Source organism: Leptopilina heterotoma, unplaced genomic scaffold, assembly GCF_015476425.1.
Source record: "Leptopilina heterotoma isolate Lh14 unplaced genomic scaffold, ASM1547642v1 Lhet_268, whole genome shotgun sequence".
Taxonomy (NCBI): Eukaryota; Metazoa; Arthropoda; class Insecta; order Hymenoptera; family Figitidae; genus Leptopilina; species Leptopilina heterotoma.
The window spans coordinates 907737-933829 of record NW_025110977.1 but is presented as its reverse complement, the minus strand read 5'-3'; the positions used below and the strand labels follow the sequence as shown (position 1 = coordinate 933829).

The 26093-nt window shown below is 23.3% G+C and overlaps 2 protein-coding genes and 1 long non-coding RNA gene across 3 annotated transcripts in view; 2 read left to right on the top strand and 1 right to left on the bottom strand.

Moving 5' to 3' along the window:
- The window catches only part of LOC122503697, a 56863-nt gene extending 30770 nt beyond the window's left edge, over positions 1–26093 (bottom strand). Inside the window, exons 1-2 of the long non-coding RNA XR_006301773.1 lie at positions 25434–26093; positions 22158–22492 (exon numbers count right to left, since the gene is read on the bottom strand). This is a non-coding gene — a long non-coding RNA (uncharacterized LOC122503697). The remainder of the gene's footprint in view (positions 1–22157; positions 22493–25433) is intronic.
- LOC122503687 (mucin-5AC-like) lies at positions 4288–11253 on the top strand. The gene is made up of 17 exons (XM_043614320.1): positions 4288–4393; positions 5170–5223; positions 5325–5456; positions 5534–5620; positions 5764–5817; positions 5909–6025; positions 6092–6319; positions 6410–6508; positions 6908–7276; positions 7367–7465; positions 7883–8251; positions 8342–8440; positions 9726–9986; positions 10077–10175; positions 10609–10899; positions 10994–11089; positions 11163–11253. Exons 1-17 carry the CDS (start codon positions 4334–4336, stop codon positions 11193–11195), a joined length of 2547 nt encoding a protein of 848 aa, XP_043470255.1. The 5' UTR covers positions 4288–4333; the 3' UTR covers positions 11196–11253.
- Positions 14556–18549, top strand: LOC122503689. Its single transcript, XM_043614324.1, has 12 exons — positions 14556–14699; positions 15524–15577; positions 15681–15815; positions 15895–15981; positions 16127–16180; positions 16270–16386; positions 16453–16548; positions 16639–16737; positions 17095–17259; positions 17351–17446; positions 17809–18051; positions 18142–18549. The coding sequence occupies exons 1-12, from the start codon at positions 14637–14639 to the stop codon at positions 18172–18174; spliced, it is 1242 nt and encodes a 413-aa protein (XP_043470259.1). The 5' UTR covers positions 14556–14636; the 3' UTR covers positions 18175–18549.

Below are 26093 nucleotides of genomic sequence, written 5' to 3'. Positions count from 1 at the left end.
AATGAATATTCAAATTCATATATACAAAAGCAATTCAAAAACTAAATTCCCAAATGTATTATTGGTCAAGAGCGAATCGTCAACGTAGGAATTAATTAAATCGTCCTGGTAGTGTATAGGACAATGGAAATGCGTCGCCTGTAAACACAGGGGAGACTATATATATATATATGCACACATTCAGGAGGCATTCAATTATCTTCGATATGAATTGTATTACGTAAAGCAGTCGAGTGGGATTGTTGCGGAGCGAATGGGACCGCGTGGTCAAAAGGGGGGGGGGTGGTTTCGGGTGGATGATTGTAGTTTGCACCGACTACTATGTGCAGGGGGGGGAGAGTTGTGCATCCCGTGCGTTATATGCGGAGACGTGAGAGTGGGAGGAATGAAGAACAGTAGGTGATGGGGGGGGGGGTGAGTAATGCTGAAAATTGATGACTTCTCTATGCAAAACAGCAGAACGGTGTTACTAGTATATAGTAGCCACACGCAAACCCATTGCCAGAATCCTAAAGCGAAATCCCAACACACCTACTTGAACGCAGAATCGAGCTGGGTATATAGAAGCAGTTAACACTCTATTAACACTAACGACGCTCATACATAACATTGGGCCGGCATAACGCGCAGCGCCAAATGGAATTTATGGTCTGTTAATGGTGGTTACTTTATGCGTTGCGGCACGTGGAGAGACGTCACTTATGTAGAATCGGGCAGGTAGTTGTATGACGTCAATTTTAACAGAGCGAAATCTTTTTCTTCTCTCTCTCTCTCTCTGTATATTTTATTTATTTTTTTTTCAACATTCGTGATTCATTTCCCTCTTCGAGACAAATTCGATCTTGTTTATGGTGAAATGTTTCTACAGCTACCACAGTAAAAAAAAAGTCTTATTTTCAGCCATGAGAAATTTAATTAAGCCTTAATTTAAGATGCAACATATTTTTAAGACAGTCTTTGTTTAATTTAAAATTAAAGTCAGAATTTCTGAAACGTGACAATAAAAATTTTTATTTTTTCCTAAATATTAATTCTCCTGATAGCATTTTATATAAAAAATAACTATCTAAAAGAATTTTGCAAAGACAAAATTTATTTAACAATTGAAAATTTTTATTACTTTTTTTAGAAAATTAATTTTAGAAAAACTTTTTAGCCGATTTCAATGATTCTGATTTCAACCGGTATTATTTTTGACTTGAATCCAACTTTCAAATAAAAATTATTTTGTTTAAAGATATTAAATTTTAATAAACAAAAAAATTGTTTGTTTATAAAGAATATGTAAAAAAAACCTCTTTACCAATAAAATTTTTATTTGAAAAAAAAAATTCTACATATTCTTTAAACCTTTCGGAATATTATTCTGTAGACAGGGTTCGAACCAGTGAAAGTATTTAAAAATACAGACTTTACGGACCAAAAATGACAAAAATTACGGACCATTTACGGACCAAGTGCTGACAAAAATATAACCAGTCCGAGTCAAATAAAAAAATATTTTAATTAAATTTTTCATAACTATAAAACATGAAGATATCAATAACTCCGAGTCTTTGACTCGGAGTGATCGATTTCTTTATATTTTGTAATAATTAAAGATGACCGAGTGATAAAATCATTGTCAATTCAATTATTATTTTCAAAAATTTTAAAAAAATTCAAATAATATAAAAAATCAGCAATTAAACTTTCTCAAAAAAAAGTTAATTCCAAAAAATTGTTAGTTAAATGTATGAAAAATTCAAATTTTCAAAGATTTTAATCTGAAACCTTTTCAAAATTCAATTATTTCTAAAAATTTGCGCTCTAATGTTTTTAATATTCAATTATAATCTAAAATTTTCACTGAAATTCATTTTTATGGAATGAAAATAAATTTTTATTAGAAAATTCTACAAGAATTCAATTATTTAAATACAAAAATAAATATTTTATTAAATAATTGAATGGTTCTTAAAATTGAATTTTCCCAAAGAATTTAATCAACAATTTTTTAAATAATTGAATTCTTTTGAAAGATTTTATTGAAATAGTGGATATTAAAAATCATTGAATTGAGAAAAAATTTTTTAAAATAATTGAAATTTTGCCAAAAATTTTATTAAAATTTTTAAAAACAATTGAATTTCGGAGAAGAATTTAATTATTTCTAAAGATAATTGAAATTTTTACAAGAATTTTTAAAAATTTTTGAACATAATTTAATTTTTGGGAAGAATTTGATTACTTTTGAAAATATGTAATTGAATTCCTACAATGATTTGAAATTTCTCTAAAATTATCTAAATTATATCGTACAATTTACGGACTTTACGGACCTTTTTCAATCAAATTAAGGACTTTACGGACTATTTTAAAAAAACGGACTTTTACGGACTTCAAGCAAAGTTATGGACTTTTATGGGATTTACGGACCTAGTTCGAGCCCTGCGTGGAGAAAAAAGTGACACGCATTAGGATTAACAACTTTTGAAAATAATTAATTTCTTTGAAGGAATTTAATTAAAATTTTACAGAAATTTATTATTTTCAAGGATTTTATAACAATTTTTGAAAATAATTGAAAACTTTTAGAAGAATTTTATTATTTTTAAAAATAATTGAATTCCTTAGAAGAATTTAAATAATAATTTATAAAAATAATTGATAATTGAAAAAATTATTCTTTAAAACTGCGAACAAAATAATTAAATTGTTCTCTGGAATTCAATTATTTTCAAAAATTTTAATAAAATTCTTGGCAAAATTTCAATTATTTTCAAAAATTTCCCTCAATTCAATGATTTTTAATATCCATTTTAATACAATTTTTCAAAAGAATTCAATTTTTAAAAAAAAATTTTATAAAATTCTACGCAAAACCTTTAATTATTTTCATAAATTAATAAAAATTTTACAAAAATTCAATTATTTATAAATTTTTTTATAAAATTCATCGCAATCATTCAATTATTTTCATAAATAATAAAACTTATTGAAGAATTTCAATTCTTTTTAATAAATTTTAAAAGTATTCTTTGAAGAATTCAATTGTTCATTAAAAATTATATTAAAATTTGTCAAAAGAATTCAATTTAAAGAAACATTCAATTATTCGATAGATTATTTATTTTTCTATTTACATAATTGAATTCTAGTAGAATTCTCTAATAAAAATTGATTTAAAAATTAATTTTAGTTAAAATTTTAGTTTTCAACTAAGGGGCCGTTCATAAACTACGTCACACTATTTTGCCTAATTTTTCCACCCCCCCCCTACCCACGTCACAAATTTTACATGCTTTAGCGCCATTTTTTCTACAGAACGTCACAAAAAATGAATTCCACCCCCCCCCCTCTAAGGCGTGACGTAGTTTATGGACGGCCCTTAAAGTTCTTCCATAAATGCATTATTTTTCAATAATTTTTGAAAAAAGTTCTTTGAGAATTTTCAAATTCATTTGTTTACAGTATTAAATTTTACAAAATTTCACTTTTTCTTAAATTCTTCAATTAAATCTATATATTAGAAAATAAAAACCTCAAATAATTTCAAAAACAAAAATCCGCAATTAATCTTTCTCAAAAAAATTAATTCTACAGAATTGTTAGTTAAAAATATATGAAAAATTCAGATTTTCAAAGATTTTAATTTTAATTTTTTATATTTTTAACTAACAATTCTGTGGAATTAATTTTTTTGAAAAAGTTTAATTGCGGGTTTGTAAAATTGAATATTGTAATCAAATAAATTTGAAAATTCTGAAAAAAAATTTCCAAAAAATATTTTGGAAAAGTTATAAATTATTGCAGAAATTCAATGATTTTCAAGAGTTATATTAAATTCTTTGCAAAAATTAAATATTGTTAAAAAATAATAAAATTCTTCTAAGAGGTTCAATTATTTAAAATTTAAAATAGTAATTGAATATTAAAAGCTAGCGTAAATTTTTAGAAATAATTAATCTGAAAACGTTCTTAAAAATAAACCAAAAAAAAAATCTTTCATATACATTATTTCATTCTTCATGTATTTTTACCGCATAAATTTAAAAATCTTAATTTTTATTTCATAAGTAATCAAACTGAAATACATTCTTGTTGCACGTGTACATTTTTTTTATCTTTAAGTATTAAAGTTATTTTATATTTCTCCCAAACTAACGTGATTCTATATAGTATTTCTCATTGGTTAGTAGCTCATATAAATATTATGATAATTTTAATATATATACTTTATTTTAGCGATGACATTGAGAATGACATTCAGAATAAAAAATTATTTGTTTCTATAGAATTTAAGGCATTCTTCAACGTGGCATTTGCAAAAATAAGTACTAGTGAACAGAAAATGATTTACGCCTATTTTCTACTTTCTACACTTGCTGCATTAGTTACATGCATGGTGAAGGTAAATATTTTTTATAATTAAAAATCATAATTTTAATAACATTAGAATTATAAATATATAGATTATTATTATTATTATTATTATTATTATTATTATTATTATTATTATTATTATTATTATTATTATTATTATTATTATTATTATTATTATTATTATTATTATTATTATTATTATTATTATTATTATTATTATTATTATTATTATTATTATTATTATTATTATTATTATTATTATTATTATTGTGTAACGCCAGACTTTTTTTTTAGAAAAGTGCAATTTTTGTCATCTTTTGTTTTTAGGGATTTTTTGGGTCACTGATTACGAATCTGAAATAAGTTTTTCAAAATTCAAAATGGCGGACGAATTACTAAAAATTGATCGGCTTCACTTGAAACTTGTTACATGTGGTTTTTCGGGTCGCTGATTATAAATCTAAAATCCGTTTTTCAAAATTCAAAATGGCGGATCCAATATGGCGGACGAATCTCTAAAAATTGATCGGATTCACTTAAAACTTGTTACATGGGGTTTTTTTGGGGTCGTTGATTATGAATCTAAAATCCGTTTTTGAAAATTCAAAATGTCGGATCCAATATGGGTGACAAAGTTTTAAAAATTGATCGAATGTAATATAATGATTATTAACTAATATTCTCATGATTTTTCTAGAACAAAAAGAAGAAATTTCATTATATTTTATTATCATCGACATTATATATATTTACCTGACGAAATCATTATATAAGTACTCATAATATATTATTTACATCTTTCAGTCAAACTATTATAATTTAAAATGTGAAACGATTGGCATGTCATGGGAATCTGGAGTTAGTATAAAATTGATTATAAATTTAATCTTTTTATTTTTTATCTATTTCGATTATTTATTTTCTGTGTGCCTCATTTTTATTTTCTCTTGTCTTTATAGTTGAACGATGGATGCTCTTTTGTTTGTAAAAAAAGGAATAATAATTACAAATTCAATACACATATCTTTCAAAAAGCTAATAACTTTACGAAAATGAAAACTGATGATGGTTTTTTTTGCAGTAACAATGGAGTATGAATCATTTTTTACATTAGGAATTTAAATTAGAATTTCATTATTAATTATAAATAATCTTTTCTATATTTTAGTCCTGTTTAGATGGATCGTGCATTAAGTTGAATAATACATCAATTCATCGTTTGTTAGAAGCATTTCATCCTATTGTTTCTAAAAATGTAATAATATAAGTAATGTAAAAAATATTGTTCATTGTGGCATATATTATAATTGTCATAATATTATCATCCCTATCATTATTATCATTGTCATCACATTAACTTGATAAAATGATTAATTTTTTTTATTTCATATATTTCAGATGGAATTAAACAGGGAAAAATGTCAAGAGAATGGAATGTCTTTGGCATTTGAAGTTAGTTCTATTATATAATAAATCCAATGTTATAAATATCTAATTCGATTTTTTTCGTATGCTTCATTTTTGTTTTCTCTCGTTTTTATAGGTTAGCGAAGGTTGCATTTTTGTTTGTGAAATGAAAAGTGACATATCCAATAAAAGAGGCTACGAATTAAAAAAAATTGTTTACGCTACAGATGGATCTAATTGCAAAACAACTGGAGTAGGTATCATTTTGACATAAAATATTGCCTACAATATATTTTACATAATTTTTTCAATTTTTTAGTTCTGTCATGAAGGAATGTGTATTAATAATAACATAAAAAATCCAGTAACTACAACTCTTACAACTACAACTACAACTACAGCTATAAATTCAAGTTCAACTCCAACTTCAACTCTAAGTTTGACCTCAACTACAACTTCAACTTCAGCTCCAACTACCTTAAAAGAATTTAAAACTGAATCTCCTAATGAAAAATGCAAAAAACTGAACATGATTTTCGTGGAAAATGTTAGTATAAAACTAATGTATGCAAATTGTTTGTATAATTAGATTTTTTCCTACGCTATAATAATTAATTTTTTTCTAACTTCTTTACAGATCAATTATGGATGCATAACTTCCTGCAAAAATGAAACCAACAAGCTCGAAGAAACTTTAATTGCTGAAGATGGATACCCTTGTAATAATAATAATGGAGTAAAGATCAATTTTAACAATACTTAAAAAATTTATTATTATATTAATATTTATTTGCGAGAATAGTAACTCTAAACTTATTTTCTAAATTTGTGATAATTTTTTTTTAATTCAAATTTTGCAAAATTAATATACAAATAAAATGAATTAAATTACTTTATGCTACTAAGAAATATTATTTTTCTAAATTAATTAAAATTTAATAAGTGTGCTTATTTTATAAATATGTTATCCATTTGTTTATTTATTACTTCATGATATCATATGTATTTGAAATGTATGTAATTCTTATTATATTAACTGCAAAATTTTTAAATACGCAATTAATTCAAAAAATACATTAATAAATTATAAAAATAAATATTTTATAAATTTTACATACACTTTTCTATTTTTCAGTTATGTTCTGAAGGAGAGTGTATTAATACGGTAGAGGGTCCGGTAGCCACAATTCATAAAATCATAACTTCACCTCAAACTCCAACTTCAACTTCGATTCCACCTTCAACTTCATCTACAAATTTACCTTCAACTCTAAATTCGAGTTCAACTCCTACTTCGACTACAACTTCGATTCCACCTTCTACTTCAGGTTCACCTTCGACTTCTTCTGCAACTTTAACTTCAACTCAAAGTTCGACTTCGACTCCTACTTCGACTTCTACTTCGTCTACAACTTCAACTTCAGCTCCGACTACCTTAAAAGAATTTAAAACTGAATCTCCTAATGAAAAATGCAAAAAACTGAACATGATTTTTGTGGAAAATGTTAGTATGAAACTAATGTACGCAAATTGTTTGTATAATTAGATTTTTTCCTACGCTGTAATAATTAATTTTTTTCTAACTTCTTTACAGATCAATTATGGATGCATAACTTCCTGCAAAAATGAAACCAACAAGCTCGAAGAAACTTTAATTGCTGAAGATGGATACCCTTGTAATAATAATAATGGAGTAAAGATCAATTTTAACAATACTTAAAAAATTTATTGTTATATTAATATTTGTTTGCGAGAATAGTAACTCTAAACTTATTCTCTAAATTTGTGATAATTTTTTTTTAATTCAAATTTTGCAGTATTAATATGCAAATAAAATGAGTTTAACTCTTTCATTGAATTAAATTACTTTATGCTACTAAGAAATATTATTTTTCTAAATTAATTAAAATTTAATAAGTGTGCTTATTTTATAAATATGTTATCCATTTGTTTATTTATTACTTCATGATATCATATGTATTTGAAATGTATGTAATTCTTATTATATTAACTGCAAAATTTTCAAATACGCAATTAATTCAAAAAATACATTAATAAATTATAAAAATAAATATTTTATAAATTTTACATACACTTTTCTATTTTTCAGTTATGTTCTGAAGGAGAGTGTATTAATACGGTAGAGGGTCCGGTAGCCACAATTCATAAAATCATAACTTCACCTCAAACTCCAACTTCAACTTCGATTCCACCTTCAACTTCATCTACAAATTTACCTTCAACTCTAAATTCGAGTTCAACTCCTACTTCGACTACAACTTCGATTCCACCTTCTACTTCAGGTTCACCTTCGACTTCTTCTGCAACTTTAACTTCAACTCAAAGTTCGACTTCGACTCCTACTTCGACTTCTACTTCGTCTACAACTTCAACTTCAGCTCCGACTACCTTAAAAGAATTTAAAACTGAATCTCCTAATGAAAAATGCAAAAAACTGAACATGATTTTTGTGGAAAATGTTAGTATGAAACTAATGTACGCAAATTGTTTGTATAATTAGATTTTTTCCTACGCTGTAATAATTAATTTTTTTCTAACTTCTTTACAGATCAATTATGGATGCATAACTTCCTGCAAAAATGAAACCAACAAGCTCGAAGAAACTTTAATTGCTGAAGATGGATACCCTTGTAATAATAATAATGGAGTAAAGATCAATTTTAACAATACTTAAAAAATTTATTGTTATATTAATATTTGTTTGCGAGAATAGTAACTCTAAACTTATTCTCTAAATTTGTGATAATTTTTTTTTAATTCAAATTTTGCAGTATTAATATGCAAATAAAATGAGTTTAACTCTTTCATTGAATTAAATTACTTTGTTCTACTAAGAAATATTATTTTTCTAAATTAATTAAAATTTAATAAGTGTGCTTATTTTATAAATATGTTATCCATTTGTTTATTTATTACTTCATGATATCATATGTAATTGAAATGTACGTAATTATTATTATATTACAGTACCGTCCGAAATTGTCAGTCCACCCATTTTTAAAAGAATGAAAAAAATTTTTTAACATAAAATTCATGAAAACTAAAATTTTTTTTGGTTTATATTTTAAAAGAAGATAAAATTTTGAAAAGAATAAGACCTTACAGAAGTCATTTGGCCAAAATTTGTAAAAGATATTCTTAAAAATCGTAATTTTCAATGTTTTACAAAAATTTCAATAACTTCTAAAATAATGAACGCTTTTTAATAATCTTAGGCTTATTTTAAAGGTCATTTTCTACGGAATAAGAATTACTTATAGGCATTAACCTGTAATTTTTTATTTGGAATAAGCATGACGTCAAAGTTGAACAAAGAAATTCAAAAAATTTGGAATAATATTTTTAAAAGAAAAATAATTTTTGAAATTCAAACATATTTTTTTATTAAATTTTTTTGAAAAATCTACACCATATCATGTTTTATATATGTTCTAGAATAGTTTTTAGTACAAAAAATTTATTTCAAATTTTCCAATTTTTTTGTTCAACTTTGACGTCATGCTGATTCCAAATAAAAAATTACAGGTTAATGCCTATAAGTAATTCTTATTCCGTAGAAAATGACCTTTAAAATAAGCCTAAGATTATTAAAAAGAGTTCATTATTTTAGAAGTTATTGAAATTTTTGTAAAACATTGAAAATGACGATTTTTAAGAATATCTTCTACAAATTTTGTCCAAATGACTTTTGTGAGGTCTTATTCTTTTCAAAATTTTATCGTCTTCCAAAATATAAACCAAAAAAAATTTGAGTTTTCATAAATTTTATGTTAAAAAATTTTTTTCATTCTTTTAAAAATGGGCGGACTGACAATTTCGGACGGTACTGTAACTGCAAAATTTTTAAATACGCAATTAATTCAAAAAATACAAGTAATAAATTATAAAAATAAATATTTTATAAATTTTACATAATCTTTTCTATTTTTTAGTTATGTTCTGAAGGAGAGTGTATTAATACGGTAGAGGGTCCGGTAGCCACAATTCATAAAATCATAACTTCACCTCAAACTCCAACTTCAACTTCGATTCCACCTTCAACTTTATCTACAAATTTACCTTCAACTTTAACTTCAACTCTAAGTTCGAGTGCGACTACAATTACAACTCCAGCTCTAACTACCTTAAACAAATTAAAACCTGAATCTTCTAGTGAAAAATGCAAAAAACTGAACATGATTTTAGTGGAAAATGTTAGTATGAAACTAATGTATGCAAATTGTTTGTATAATTAGATTTTTTCCTACGCTGTAATAATTAATTTTTTTCTAACTTCTTTACAGATCAATTATGGATGCATAACTTCCTGCAAAAATGAAACCAACAAGCTCGAAGAAACTTTAATTGCTGAAGATGGATACCCTTGTAATAATAATAATGGAGTAAAGATCAATTTTAACAATACTTAAAAAATTTATTATTATATTAATATTTGCTTGCGAGAATAGTAACTCTAAACTTATTCTCTAAATTTGTGATAAATTTTTTTTTAATTCAAATTTTGCAGTATTAATATACAAATAAAATGAGTTTAACTCTTTTATTGAATTAAATTACTTTGTGCTACTAAGAAATATTATTTTTCTAAATTAATTAAAATTTAAAAAGTGTGTTTATTTTATAATAAGTAGGTATTTTTTAAATATTTTATCCACTTGCTAATTTATTACTTATGTAATAAAAACTTACGTAATTTGTATAACATATTAACCACAAAATTTTTAAATACACAAATAATTAAAGAAATCTAATTAATAAATTATGAAAATAAATATTTTATAAATTTATTTTACATAATCTTTTCTATTTTTTTAGTTATGTTCTGAAGGAGAGTGTATTAATACGATAGAAGGTCCGGTAGTTACAATTTATAAAATCATAACTACAGCTCAAACTTTAACTTCAACGTCGATTCCACCTTCTACTTCAAGTTCGACTTCAACTTCATCTACAACTTCAACTTCAACTCAAAGTTCGACTTCGACTCCTACTTCGACTTCTACTTCAACTACAACTTCAACTCCACCTCCAACTATCTCAAACAAAATTAATCCTGAATATCCTAGTGAAAAATGCAAAAAAATAAGCATGAGTTTCGTGGAAAATGTTAGTATCAAACTGATATATGCAATTGTATATATAATTAGATTTTATCCTATATGCCTGTATTAAATTTTTGTATTGTCTAACTTCTTTACAGTTTAATGAAGGATGCATAACTACCTGCATAAATAAAACCAATAATCTCGAAGAATATATAGTTGCTGAAAATGGAGAACCTTGCGATTATGATGGAGTAAAGACCAATTTTAACAATATTTAAAAATTTATTTTAAATTTTAGTTAACATTTTCCTCTCCTTTTTTCAGATCTGCGATGAAGGAACATGTATGTATGTATAATTTTTGTTTTTATTTTTAGGTACAAAATACAAAAAGCAGACTTCAGGCTATATATGAATAAAATAATTTTCTACGAAGCAAATCATTTTTATGTTATATTTATCCTCTTGTTATCTTTATATGACGGGTTCCACGTCAAGTGACCCAGGTCCAAATTTTAAATGTTTGGGATCGGGTTAAAAGTTTGCACAAACAGTAGTCCTATTAGATACAATTAAAAATACCAAATATTATTAATTTATTTAAACAAATATAAAAACTGGAGGGGGTCAAAGTTTAAATGTTTGGTCTAACATGGAATATTTGAAAAATTTGTAGTTTCTTTAAAACAAAACGAAAATACGTTTTCTATTTTGGGTTTTTCTGCTGTTTTTCAACACTTCCTAATGGTGTGAACAAATGTAGAGAAAAAAAAAATTTTGACCTTGAAAAATTAAATTAAAAAATAAAATTTCATTTTTTCATCAAATGGACAGTTTTTATTTTTTAAAAAAAATTTTATCATAAAGGTGAGGTTTTTTCCTAAAAAAAATGTATAGGTCAGAACATGGGACAAGAACTTTTAACTGGTCAAAATAAACATTTACTTCTGCAATCCACCGCCCCTGCGCGTTGTTGGGCTGTATATTGTTTATAACAATTGAAATAAATTATTTTATGCTTTATTAATTATCTGTTGGTCATATTGGATGAATTTAAATTGATTTAGATCATGTGCATCAACGGAATAAGAAAATAAACGTTCTTTTTTAAAAAAGTGTATTAATTTGTTAACTTTGATTTAAAAAAAATTATAAATAATTAAAATCCCCAAAATCGGCCTCGAAGGATGTCTTAAGAAATTATTCCCCTTTAATTTAAGACAAAGAACACTCAAATCGGTTAAAAATTGTAAGCTATAGACATTTTTTAATATTAAATTGTAAAAAAAATTCCACTGTGGGCCGGTGCAGTGCAGATGTAAATGCTTAATTTGACCAGTTAAAAGTTCTTGTTTCACGTTTTGACCTATACATTTTTTTTAGGAAGAAACCGCACCTTTATGATAAAATTTTTTTTAAAAAAATAAAAACTGCCCATTTGATAAAAAATGAAATTTTATTTTTTAATTTAATTTTTCAAGGTCAAACAATTTTTTTTTCTACATTCGTTCACACTATTAGAAAGTGTTGAAAAACAGCAGCAAAACCCAAAATAGAAAACGTATTTTCGTTTTGTTTCAAAGAAACTACAAATTTTTCAAATATTCCATGTAAATTTTTGACCTTGGTCACTTGACGTGGAACCCGTCATATATATAATATATATGTATTATAAAGTTTCAGTTTAATTTTTTAAAACTAAAATGTGTTTTCACTGATTTATTTTAGATGCAAAAAAATTAAATTTCACTTGAAACTGAATCCTCTGCTTTTTGTATTTTGTACCTAAAAATAAAAACAAAAATTTTCTGCTTTCTTTTTGTTAATCTTCTTCGAAGCGCATCATAATGCGCGTAATTATATGCAAAAAAATATTGCTGTATTTTTCGAAACGCTTGTATTTTATATACTTCAATAAATGCACAATTTTAATGAAATTTCATATTTTAGAAAATTTATTTTACTATTTAAGATAAAAATTCAATTGTCAAAAAGACGGCCTGACTAGAAATATACTTTACTACTTGCTCTTTAATTAACCTATTTTATTTGTTACGATAAAACAATTTTGTTGATTCAAATAAAAATTTAGTTCATTTTAATAAATACGTAACATTTATTTGGTTATCCGAAAGAAAATTTTTATTTGAAGTTGTTTGTTTCATTTAACCAAATTTGTGTTTTTAATAAAGAATATTGTTCAGTTAAATACAATTTGTTGGGCACAACAGACGAATTTGTTTCATATAATCAAATCATTTTATTTGAATTAAAAATAATATTTACTTGACTCAAAAAGAACATGTGAGGATTTAAAAATGTCAGTCTCACTTGTCTAAAGTCCGCTTTTGCGTCAAATTTATTATGCAAATCAAAAAAACAAAATTATGAGTGTCACTTGAATGAATGTAAAAATTACAATTAAATATTCATTATAAGAAGTACTATTTAATTTGTACCAATGAGAAGAATTTATAGGTTTTTTTTTAAATTTTTTAGTTTTGTAGTGATTATGTTTTTAACACAGTGATTATTTTTATAAGTAAACGACGATGGACGAAATATATTTCATTTATATTATTTATTATAAATTAATTTGTAATCTGTATAATAAAATAAAATAATAAGTTAAAATACTAGGTGTTTTTTAAATAAACAAAAACATAATATATTATATTTAAACCGATTAAAAAAGCCTAATAAAATATTTTATTTTATTTAAATAAATTTTTTCTTTGCACAGAACAAAAATACTAGGTTAAATAAACGAAAAAATTTAGTTGAATGCAATAATGCATTTGGTTCATTCGAATAAAAATATTCAATTAAAAAATTTGGTTAAATTAAAAAGACATTTGGTTAACTGTAGGTATATAGCAAATATTGTATATAAATATTGTAAATAAATAGTTTGTTTAAATGAATTCGGTAAATTAATTAAATTAATTAAAAGAAACACTAGGTACATTCGGTGTTAAGAATTAAATTTAAGTTTCAAGATATATTAACCGTATAGAAAAAAAGAGTATTGAAAGAAAAAACAATTTTTTTATATTCAATGTTTGTTAATATGTACTTTGTTTACAACAATTGTTTATAACATTATAGAAATATTTGTTAAATAATTGTGGTCAATAATTTTTATCTCAAATATTCATTAAGAGAACCAAAAAAGAGTCGGTGGAAGAAGATACTATTTTTCAGCTATTCAATTGCTGTTAATTTTTAATTTGTTTATAAAATTGTTTATAACATTGCTAAATAATAATGTTAAATAATTTTAATCCTCAACATTCATTGCAACAAAAAAAGAAAAATAAAAGCGATATGGAATTACAAAATTTTTTTCCAGTATTTATGTCTTTCAAAAATCAATTTGTCAAAATTGTTGTCAAAACATCCTGAAAAGATCCAAAAACATACTCAAAAATAAACAAAAAAAGAATCTTTTAACTACATTATTTTATTTTTCAGGTATTTTTTCCATATGATGCTAAATTAAAATTTTTTTTTTTTATTTCATGAGTTATCAAACTGAAATACTTTCTTGTTGCACGTGTACATTTTTTCTATCTTCCAGTAATAAAGTTATTTTATATTTCTTCCAAACTAACGTGATTCTATATAGTATTTCTCATTGGTTAGTAGCTCATATAAATATTATGATAATTTTAATATATATACTTTATTTTAGCGATGACATTGAGAATGACATTCAGAATAAAAAATTATTTGCTTCTATAGAATTTAAGGCATTCTTCAACGTGGCATTTGCAAAAAAAGTACTAGTGAAAAGAAAATGATGATTTACGACTATATTTTAATTTCTACACTCATTGCATCATATACATGCATGGGGCAGGTAAATATTTTTTCTAATTAAAAATCATCATTTTGATAACATTAGAATTATACATATATAGATTATTATTATTATTATATTATTATTATTATATTATTATTATTTATATTATTATTATTATTATTATATTATATTATTATAATCAAGAAAAAATTCTTATTACTTGTGGCTATCACTATAAAAAAATTTTTTTTAAATCGGAGGGGGGGGGTGTTTTTCAAAAAATAAAAAAAAATATTTTGATAATTAATGAAAATTATTTTTTTAAAAAAATTTATTTAAAAAGTATTAAGTCTACTGAGAAATTGAAAAAATTTTTTTTTGAAAAATATTGAAAATAACCGATGTTATCTTAATTTAAACAAATTAGTACATAAATTTTCAAATTTGAATATTTTCAAAAAAGAAAAAAAGTTTCAAGAAAATTGCTAACAATATAAAAAAATCGTCAATCATTTCATATGGAATTGCTCAATATAAAATCATTTTTTCAAAATTCAAAATGGCGGATCCAATATGGCGGACGAATCTCTAAAAATTGATCGGATTCACTTAAAACTTGTTACATGGGGTTTTTTTTGGGTCGTTGATTATGAATCTAAAATCCGTTTTTGAAAATTCAAAATGTCGGATCCAATATGGCTGACAAAGTTTTAAAAATTGATCGAATGTAATATAATGATTATTAACTAATATTCTCATGATTTTTCTAGAACAAAAAGAAGAAATTTCATTCTATTTTATTATCATCGACATTATATATATATATTTACCTGACGAAATCATTATATAAGTACTCATAATATATTATTTACATCTTTCAGTCAAACTATTATAATTTAAAATGTGAAACGATTGGCATGTCATGGGAATCTGGAGTTAGTATAAAATTGATTATAAATTTAATCTTTTTATTTTTTATCTATTTCGATTATTCATTTTCTGTGTGCCTCATTTTTATTTTCTCTTGTCTTTATATAGTTTAACGATGGATGCTCTTTTGTTTGTAAAAAAAGGAATAATAATTACAAAGTCAATAATGCACCTTTCTTTCAAAAAGCTGATACCTTTAGGGAAATGAAAACTGATGATGGTTTTTTTTGCAGTAACAATGGAGTATGATGAATCATTTTTTACATTAGAATTTAAATTAGAATTTCATTATTAATTATAAATAATCTTTTCTATATTTTAGTCCTGTTTAAATGGATCGTGCATTAAGTTGAATAATACATCAATTCATCGTTTGTTAGAAGCATTTCATCCTATTGTTTCTAAAAATGTAATAATATGAGTAATGTAAAAAATATTGTTCATTGTGGCATATATTATAATTGTCATAATATTATCATCCCTATCATTATTATCATTGTCATCATACATTAACTTGATAAAATGATTAATTTTTTTTATTTCATATATTTCAGATGCAATTAAACAGGGAAAAATGTCAAGAGAATGGAATGTCTTTGGCATTTGAAGTTAGTTCTATTATATAATAAATCCAATGTTATAAATATTTAATTCGATTTTTTTCGTATGCTTCATTTTTGTTTTCTCTCGTTTTTAGGTTAGCGAAGGTTGCATTTTTGTTTGTGAAATGAAAAGTGACATATCCAATAAAAGAGGCTACGAATTAAAAAAAATTGTTTACGCTACAGATGGATCTAATTGCAAAACAACTGGAGTAGGTATCATTTTGACATAAAATATTGCCTACAATATATTTTACATAATTTTTTCAATTTTTTAGTTCTGTCATGAAGGAATGTGTATTAATAATAACATAAAAAATCCGGTAACTTCTAGTGAAAGATGCAAAGAAGAAAACTTGACTTTCGTGGAAAATGTTAGTATCAAACTAGTATGCAATTTTGTATATAGAATTAAATTTTTTTCTATTTTGTATTAAATTTTGAATTGTTTAACTTCTTTACAGTACAGCGATGAGTGCACAACCACATGCATAGATGAATTCAACGATGTCGAAGTAGAATTCTTTGCTGAAAATGGATACCTTTGCGATAATAATAATGGAGTAAAGACCAATTTTAACAATATTTAGAAATTTATTAATATAATAATTTTTTTTTGCAGAGTTAATTTACAATTATAAAATGAGTTAATAACTTTTTTATAAAATAAGTTACACTGTGATGCAAAGAAAAGTTTTTTTTTTAATTTTATTTAAAATTTAATATGTATGCTTATTCTATAAATATTTTGTCCATTTGTTTATTTATAACTTCACGATATCATATGCAATTGAAAATTACATAATTTATATATATATATATATATAAATTTTAAAATAAAATTTAAATAAAAAAATACATTTAATAAATTATAAAAATAAATATTTTTTAAATTTTACATAATCTTTTCTATTTTTTAGTTATGTCATGAAGGAAAGTGTATTAATACTGCAAAAGGTCCTACAATTTATAAAGTTACAGCTCCAACTCAAACTTCAACTTCAGCTCCAAATATTTATAAGAAGTTTAATCTTGAATCTCCTAGTGAAAGATGTGAAAATGAAAACATGAGTTTCGTTGAAAATGTTAGTATCAAACTAGTATGCAATTTTGTATATAGAATTAAATTTTTTCCTATTTTGTATTAAATTTTCAAATTGTCTAATTTCTTTACAGTACAGCGATGAATGCACAACTACATGCATAGATGAATTTAACGATGTCGAAGTGAAATTCTTTGCTGAAAATGGATACTCCTGCGCTAATAATGGAGTAAAGACCATTTTTAACAATATTTAAATTAAAAAATTGATTAATATATTAATTTTCGTTTTTTAGAGTTAATTTACAAATAAAATGAGTTTCAATTTTTTATGAATTAAATTACTCTGTGCCACTAAGAAATATTACTTTTCTAAATTAATTAAAATTTCATAAATATGATTATTTTATAAATATTTTGTCCATTTGTTTATTTATTACTTCATGATATCATATGTAATTGAATCTTACAAAATTTGTATAATATATTAACTACAAAATTTTTAAATACATAATTAATTAAAAAAAAATAATTTAATAAATTATGAAGATAAATATTTTATAAATTTTACACAATCTTTTCTATTTTTTAGTTATGTCATGAAGGAAAGTGTATTAGTGAGGGAGAAGGTCCGATAGTTCCAATTTATAGAGTCACAACTCCAACTTTAACTAAGACTACTGCTATAACTACAACTTCAACTCCAACTTCAACTACAATTCCAACTTCAACGTCAACTCAAAGTTCGACTGCAACTTCAAATTCAACTAACTTAAAGGATCATAAATCTCCTAGTGGAAGATGCGAAAAAGAAAACTTGACTTTCGTGGAAAATGTTAGTATCAAACTAGTATGCAATTTTGTATATAGAATTAAATTTTTTTCTATTTTGTATTAAATTTTGAATTGTTTAACTTCTTTACAGTACAGCGATGAATGCACAACCGCACATGCATAGATGAATTCAACGATGTCGAAGTAGAATTCTTTGCTGAAAATGGATACCTTTGCGATAATAATAATGGATTAAAGACCAATTTTAACAATATTTAAAAATCTATTTTAAATTTTAGTTGACGTTTTCTCCTCTTTTTTTCAGGTCTGTAAAGAACTTAAATTTCACTATGGTTTATACTTATTAAAACTTAATCCCCTGATTTTTTTATTTTGTTTCAAAAATTAAAAACAAAAATTTTCTGTTTTTTTTTGTTAATCTTCTTTGGAGCGTATCATAAATGCGCGTAATTATATGCAAAAAAATTATTGTATTTTTCGAAACGCTTGCATTTATATATAGGTATACTTCAAAATAAAATGCACAATTTTAATGAAATTTCGAATTTTGGAAAATTTATTTTACTATAAGATAAAAATTTGATAGTGAAAAAGACGGTCTGACTAGAAATATAGTTTACTACTTGCTGGATATTTGAAAAAATTAGCAAGACAGACAAAAATCTACTATCTAAACCAAATGTTTAATGAAATAATCTCAGACGAAAAATGTTTCAATTAAAAAAATTCTGTCTGATTAAAATGATAATTTTAATCAGACAGAATTTTTTTAATTGAAACATTTTTCGTCTGAGATTATTTAAAAAGATATTAGTAAAAGATATTTTACTACTGAAAATTAAAAGATCGAATCAAATTTAAAAAAAAAATTCCCAGTATGATATATGGTGTTTATACTTTTACTACACTAAAATTAAAATTATTTGTATTTAATCCGCGATGTCTGACTATAAATGACTTGTACTACTGATTTTTGAAGAACTAAAACTGCACTGCCTAAAATCATAAATATCTTTATTGCTTTTTACTTTTTCCCTGACCCTAAAGAATAAAATTCACTCTAAAAATGATTGAATACTCAAAAAAATGTTCTATTACATTTTATTTGCATTTATCTAAAATTAATTTTTAAATTAATTTTTCTTAGAAAATTCTATTAGAATTCAATTATTTAAATACAAAAATAAATAATTTATTAAATAATTAAATGTTTCTTAAAATTGAAATTCTCATATTGAATTTTACCCATAAATTTTTAAATAATTCAATTCTTTTGACGAATTTTAATAAAATTTTTATGAATAATTAAATTTTTCGAGTAATTTGATTAAAATTGTATTAAAAATAATTGAAATTCTGCCATGAGTTTTATTATTTATGAAAAAAATTGAGTCCCTGCCCTGTAAACAATTTTATTACTTATGAAAATAATTAAATATTTGCGTAGAATTGTAGGTATTCAAATTCTTTTTTAACAATTGAATTCTTTTGGAAAATTTTTTAAAAACTGTAGTTATTAAAAATCACTGAATTTAGGATAATTTTTCAAAATAATTGAAAAAAATTTTTGATCCTAATTTAATATAATAATTGGGCGTGTCCTATAAATCACCCCTCAGTATATACATATAATTATATAATATATACAGTAAAAATTCTTTTCTTTTTCTCTAAATATTGTATATTTGGAAAAAATAGAAATAAATTTTGATAAATAAATGTCATGACAAAATAAACTGTCCTGCCTGTTTACTAAATAATAGATAACCCAGTAAACTGTTAAATAATTACGTTTTTGTCTATATATATATACATCGGGCTAATAAATTCTAAACTATTTTCACAATTAGTTTCTAACTATCGAAACAATTTTTGAATAATTAATACTGTATAGATATATAAAAGTCATGTTACTATACTGGTTGTGCATATTATTTCTAATAGTCGAAAATCGAAACTAAAATTAAAATTAGTTATATAATTACAACCACGTCATCGTTTCAATTGACATATCCTTAACGATCATTAAGGGAATAAAAATTATTTCACTTACAAACTGGAATTATTTATAACTAATCTAAATTTTTTATTCTTTTTTTATTCTGATTTTTTGAATATAATCATCTCTGGAATAATTCAGATTTTTCTATTTTTTATTGAATGTGATTTTATTGTATCTATATGATTACATAATAATCCCTAATTTTTCAATTATTCGTAATGGTGTCTACTATTTTTGTTCAACAAAATTCCCGGCTTTGTCCTGATTTTTCCCGATTTTTTTCTGATAAAATTTAAATTTATTTGATTTCGAACATTAATAAATCTACAAATGATTTATTTAAAAAATTTAAAATAGAGTTTTTATGAATAATAATTAAATTCTTTTGACGAGTTTCTTTAAATTTTTTAAAAATAATGTTTTTTTAATCAATTTAATTAAAAATTTGGAAAATAATTGAATTAAACAAAGAATTTTTTCAATTTTTAAAAATAGTCTTGTCTGTTCATAATTATAATTGAAAATTTGATTAATTCAATTTTATTAAAATGTATTGATACTAATTGAATTTCTGCAAATAATTTTACTATTTCTAAAAATAATTGAATCCTTCCAAAAAGTGTTATTACATATTTATGAAAATAATGAAATGTTTGCGTAGAATTTTATTAAAATTTTCGAATATAATTGAATTGCGGAGAACAATTTAATTATTTATTTAAAGATAATTGAAATTTCGAAGAGAATTTAAAAAGAATTTTTAAATAAAATTGAATTTCTGCGAAGAATTTTATTATCTTTTTGAAAATAATTGAATTGTTTTTTTTAGAATTATATGGAATTGAATTCTTGTGAATAATATTTTTTAAAAATAATATTTAAAAGAATTTTGCTATTTATGGAAATAATTGAATTCTTTCGATTAATTTTAATAACATTTTTCGAGAAATTCGATTAGAATTGTATTAGAAATAATTGAAAATCTGCAATGAGTTTTACTGTTTATGAAAATAATTGAATATATTTCAAAGAAATTTTTAAAAATAAAATTGCAATTACGGTGACTAACTTTTATTTTCGAAAAATTTAAATAAAATTCTTTAAAAGAAGTTAATTATTTTAAATAGAATGCAAAGAAATTTCAATTATTTGTTTCTAAAAATTCAATTATCTTGAAACAACAGAATTGGAAAATTTCAAAAATCTTGTTTCAGAATTTTCAAAAAAACTTTGCGAAAATTCAATTTTATTACAAATTTTAATTGTGTATCTTTTTTTAAATTAATTAATAAAAATTTCAATTATTAATCTTCGCACTAAGAAATATGAATACATTAGAATGTGACTCTTTATAAAATTCAATTATTTATCAATTATTAAATTGAAATAGTTTGAAAATTCGATTTGTTAAAAAGTTTTTAATGAAATTTTTTAACAAATTAAATTTTTTTTTCAGTTGAATTTCACAAAATTTCTATTAATTCGATAATTTTTTTAAAAATATATTTACATACCATAATTTGAATCAGTGACTGATTTTTTACTATCAAATTAATTATTTTTAACTAATTCAAATTTATAGAGAACAGTATAAATATCTATAAAAATTGAAATAAAAAGCGATTTTTTAAAAAACAAATTAAAATAATAAAAATATTTTTAATTTAGCGACAAATTCCTGGTTTAGCAAAAAATTCTTGGTTTATTCCAGATTTTTCCTGGTCAAATTAAATTCCCAGCGATTTCCCTATTTTTCCGGTTAGTAGACACTCTGGTAAACAATAATTGAACAGCTACTAATTTATTATTATTAATATTTTTATTATTACTATTAATATTATTACTATTAATATTATTATTATTATTATTATTGTTTATTATTATTATTATTGAATTATTATTCAAGAGATATTTTTCGTTAAAATATATAAATTCTCGTGAGCAATATATTTAAAAGCAGAGAGGTGTGAATTTTTAAATGGATTAAATCTTGGTTAACTAAATTTTGAGGGAAATCGAGTATAGTTTGGGGTTGAAGAAGGAAGTAGAAATAGAGATGAGAGAGAGAGAAAGAGGAAGAGAGAAAACAGGTGCACATGTAATCTACCACAAGTTGCGAGTAAACACGAAAGTTGCAGGCTCACCGTTTCTCGAGTGTAGCGAACAGTCGAGTGCCAAAGTTCATCGTGAGATCCTGCCCTCATCGTGGCTAAAGGAGACGCGGCAAGGCCGGTAAAGTGATAAAGCGGCCATAAATTCTGACTGCCATCCTCCCTCCGATTTCTGTATATCTCTCACGGTAACAGAGAGAGAGAGACAGAGAGAGAAGCTTTTCCCCTCTTTACCGCTCACCTCTCATTTCTCTTCACTTAACATCCTCTCTATCCTTTTCCATCAGATTTACAGCATCCTCTTCTCAACTCTTTTCAACTAATGCTCAACTTGACCCATCAGCGTCAATCTCTCATGTATGATGCACCTGCAATCACACACGAAAAACAAATGTAATATCTGGTCCTAAGGATTTGTTCTCTTGTAAACAAAAAGAAAATTTTAAATACAAAAAAACATAATATGTTTTTCTTAATTTTAAATCTTTAAATTAATCTGAAAAATTAACTGTTTACATTTACTCCAAATGACCCTACGTGGAGAAAAATATAAAGTAACTTTTACTATACTTTTCTAGTAAAACATTTCTGGTAAAGCATTTTTGGTAACTTTTACTATACCTTCGGAGTAAATTTTCCGACGTTCGAAGTAAATTTTACTACGTTCAAAAAACATATTTGTAAAAAATTAGTAAAATTTACTTCGAACGTAGCAAATTTTATACTCCGAAAGTATAGTAAAAGTTACCAGAAATGTTTTACTATAAAAGTAGTAAAAATTACTATACATTTTTTTCCGTGTATATATATATATATATAAATATGGGATCATAAAATCCTTAAGAATATTCTGAAATTTATTCGAAAATATCAATAACTTTCTTTTTTAAATAAATATTTGATCATTATTATTTTTCCAAAGGAGTTAAGATTTTCAAATATTTTAAATTCAATTATTTAAATACAAAAATAAAAAATTTATTCAATAATAATTGAATGTTTTTTAAAATTTAATTTTCACGAAGATTTTAATTAAAAACTTTTGGAAATAATTGATTTCTTTTAAAGAATTCAATTCAATTTTTTACTGAAATTTATTATATTAAAGGATATTAAAACAATTTTTGAAAATAATTGAAAACTTTTAGAAGAATTTTATTATTTTTAAAAATAATTGAATTCCTGAAAAAAATTTAAATAATAATTTATGAAAATAATTGAATTCCTGAAAAAAATTTAAATAATAATTTATGAAAATAATTGAATTCATGTGAAGAATTTTATGAAATTTTATTTAAATAATTGAAACTTAGCTATAAGAATTATATTTAAATTTTTGACAATAATTGAATTCTTGAAAAGAATTTTGCTTACCTATATATTTATAAAAATAATTTAATTCTCGAAGAGAATTTAAAAAAATTGTAGAAAATAATTTAATTTCTGCAAAATATTTTATTACTTTTCAAAAGAATTGAATTCTTGTGATGAATTTTGATATTTGTGAAAATAATTGCATTTTGGAAAAGAATTTTATTAAAATTCCTTAAAATAATTAATTAATTTTGTTTCCATAACATTCTTCAAAAAAAAAAATTTAATTATTTACAAAAATTCTAATAAAATCCTTCGCAAGAATTCAATTATTTTTACAAGTGGTAAAATTTTCCACACGAATTCAATTATTTAAAAAAAAGTAATAAAAATTCGTTGTAAGAATTCAATTATTTTCATAAATAATAAAATTTTCCACAGAATTAAAAATTTTTTTTTATACAATTTTAAATAAATTTCTCGAAAAATGTAATTCTTTTCAAGAAATGTTTTTAAAATTTTTGTAAAAATTTAATTACTTTTCACAAATAATGAAATTCTTGGTTGAAATTCAAATATTTTAAAAATCTATTATTTTAATAAAATTTCTCAAAAGAATTTAGTTATTTAAGAAAAATGAAATAAAGTTCGTTGCAAGAATTCAAGTATTTTCATAAATAATAAAATTCTTCACAGTATTTCAATTATTTTTTATACAATTTTAAATGAATTTCTCAAAAAATGTAATTATTTTTAAGAAATATTTAAAAAAATTTTGCAAGAACTCAATTATTTTTCACAAATAATAAAATTCTTCGCTGAAATTCAAATATTTTAAAAATCTATTATTTTAATAAAATTTCTCATAAGAATTCAATTATTTTTAAAAATGTAATAAAATTCGTTGCATGAATTCAATTATTTTCATAAATAATAAAATTCTTCACAGGATATCAATTATTTTTAAAAAATGTAATAAAATTCGTTATTGTAAAAATTCAATTGTTTTTATTAATAATAAAATTCTTCGTATAGGATTTCAATCATTTTTTATATAATTTTAAATAAATTCATCGAATAATGTAATTACTTTTAAAAAGTTTTTGAAAATTTTTAGCAAGAATTCAATTATATTTTATGAATAATGAAGTTTTTCGCTGAAATTCACATATTTTCAAAATCTATGTACCATTTTAATAAAATTTTTTATAATCTATTATATATTTAAGAAAAAATGTAATAAAGATCGTTGCAAGAATTCAATTATTTTCATAAATAATAAATCGATTATTCGGAAATTCTTTAAATAAATATATTATAAAAAATAAAAACTTCCAATAATTTAAAAAAAACTGATATTAACTTTTTCAAAATAATTGATTCTATACAGAATTGTTAATTAAAACTTAAAAGTATGAAAAATTTTGATTTTCAGTGATTTTTATTTGAAACTTTTTAAGAATTAAATTATTTTTACAAATTCATTCTATGTTTTTCATATTAATTAAATTTTTGCTATTTTTTAGTATGTATTTATTAGTAAAATTTACTAATTCAAAGGCAAAAAGTCAGTAACTAATTCAAATTAGTAAACATTTTTACTAATTCAAATTTAGAGAGTAAAAATTATAACTATAATTCATTTTTTAATCAATTTTTCTTAGAAAATTTTATTAGAATCCATTTAAATAAATACAAAAGTATATAATATAAATATGCGATCATAAGAAAATGAACATAAATTTGAATGTATCATATTGATATACTATACTAAAGTGAATCAAATTGATGCCAAAAATTTGGGTCAATTTTTTATTCGATCCACATTTTTTATATCAAATTCATTGCATTTTGATACTATTGAGTTATAACAGTAAAATATAAAATATAATTATACGATTTATATATAAAAATATATAAAATGCGAAGTTTCATTTAAGGCTCAAAGAGCCCTAAAATTCAGTAATTCTATAAATACAACTGCGAAAAACTCACTGAACAAAAGATAAATCATCCTTATTTTTTTTTTTTTTTTGAGGAAAAGATATAAAATTCCATGATATTAAATCTCCTTTAGGCTCCTTCGTACCGCTGATCGTTTTTATCCACATCAGCATCCATCCCTAAACCCTTCATCTGGTTTGAAATCCACTTTAGATAGTAGCTCACGTAGACACCTGTTATAAGGATGACTTCGTTCGGCTCTCCTTTTTCTCTCTCTCGCCGCATATTCTTTAATAAAGATATTATCAAACAATAATGAGACGTTTACGAACAACTTTTGCATCTCTCCTGATGCATAATATCTGATTTCAACAAGCCCCACCTTTTCATATATATATAGTGTATACTATAGTTCACTATATATATAATGAATCTTATTTCTACCCCCGCAGGGTATTCAAAAACTGATTCTCCCCGATTGAAATTGTATAAAACAAATATAGACATAACTGATAAAAAAAACGATAAAAATTAATGAAACAAATTCAATCGGGGTGGAGCATCTACAAAAGTAAGTTGTATCTCGCAATTGCAAAACAGTATATTAATTATTCAAGTGTATTCACTGCAATTATTTTTTCCAAAGACGATTATATGATAGGAGATTTTTTCTTTAGTATTAATTATTAAATAAATAAAGAGGAAATTTTC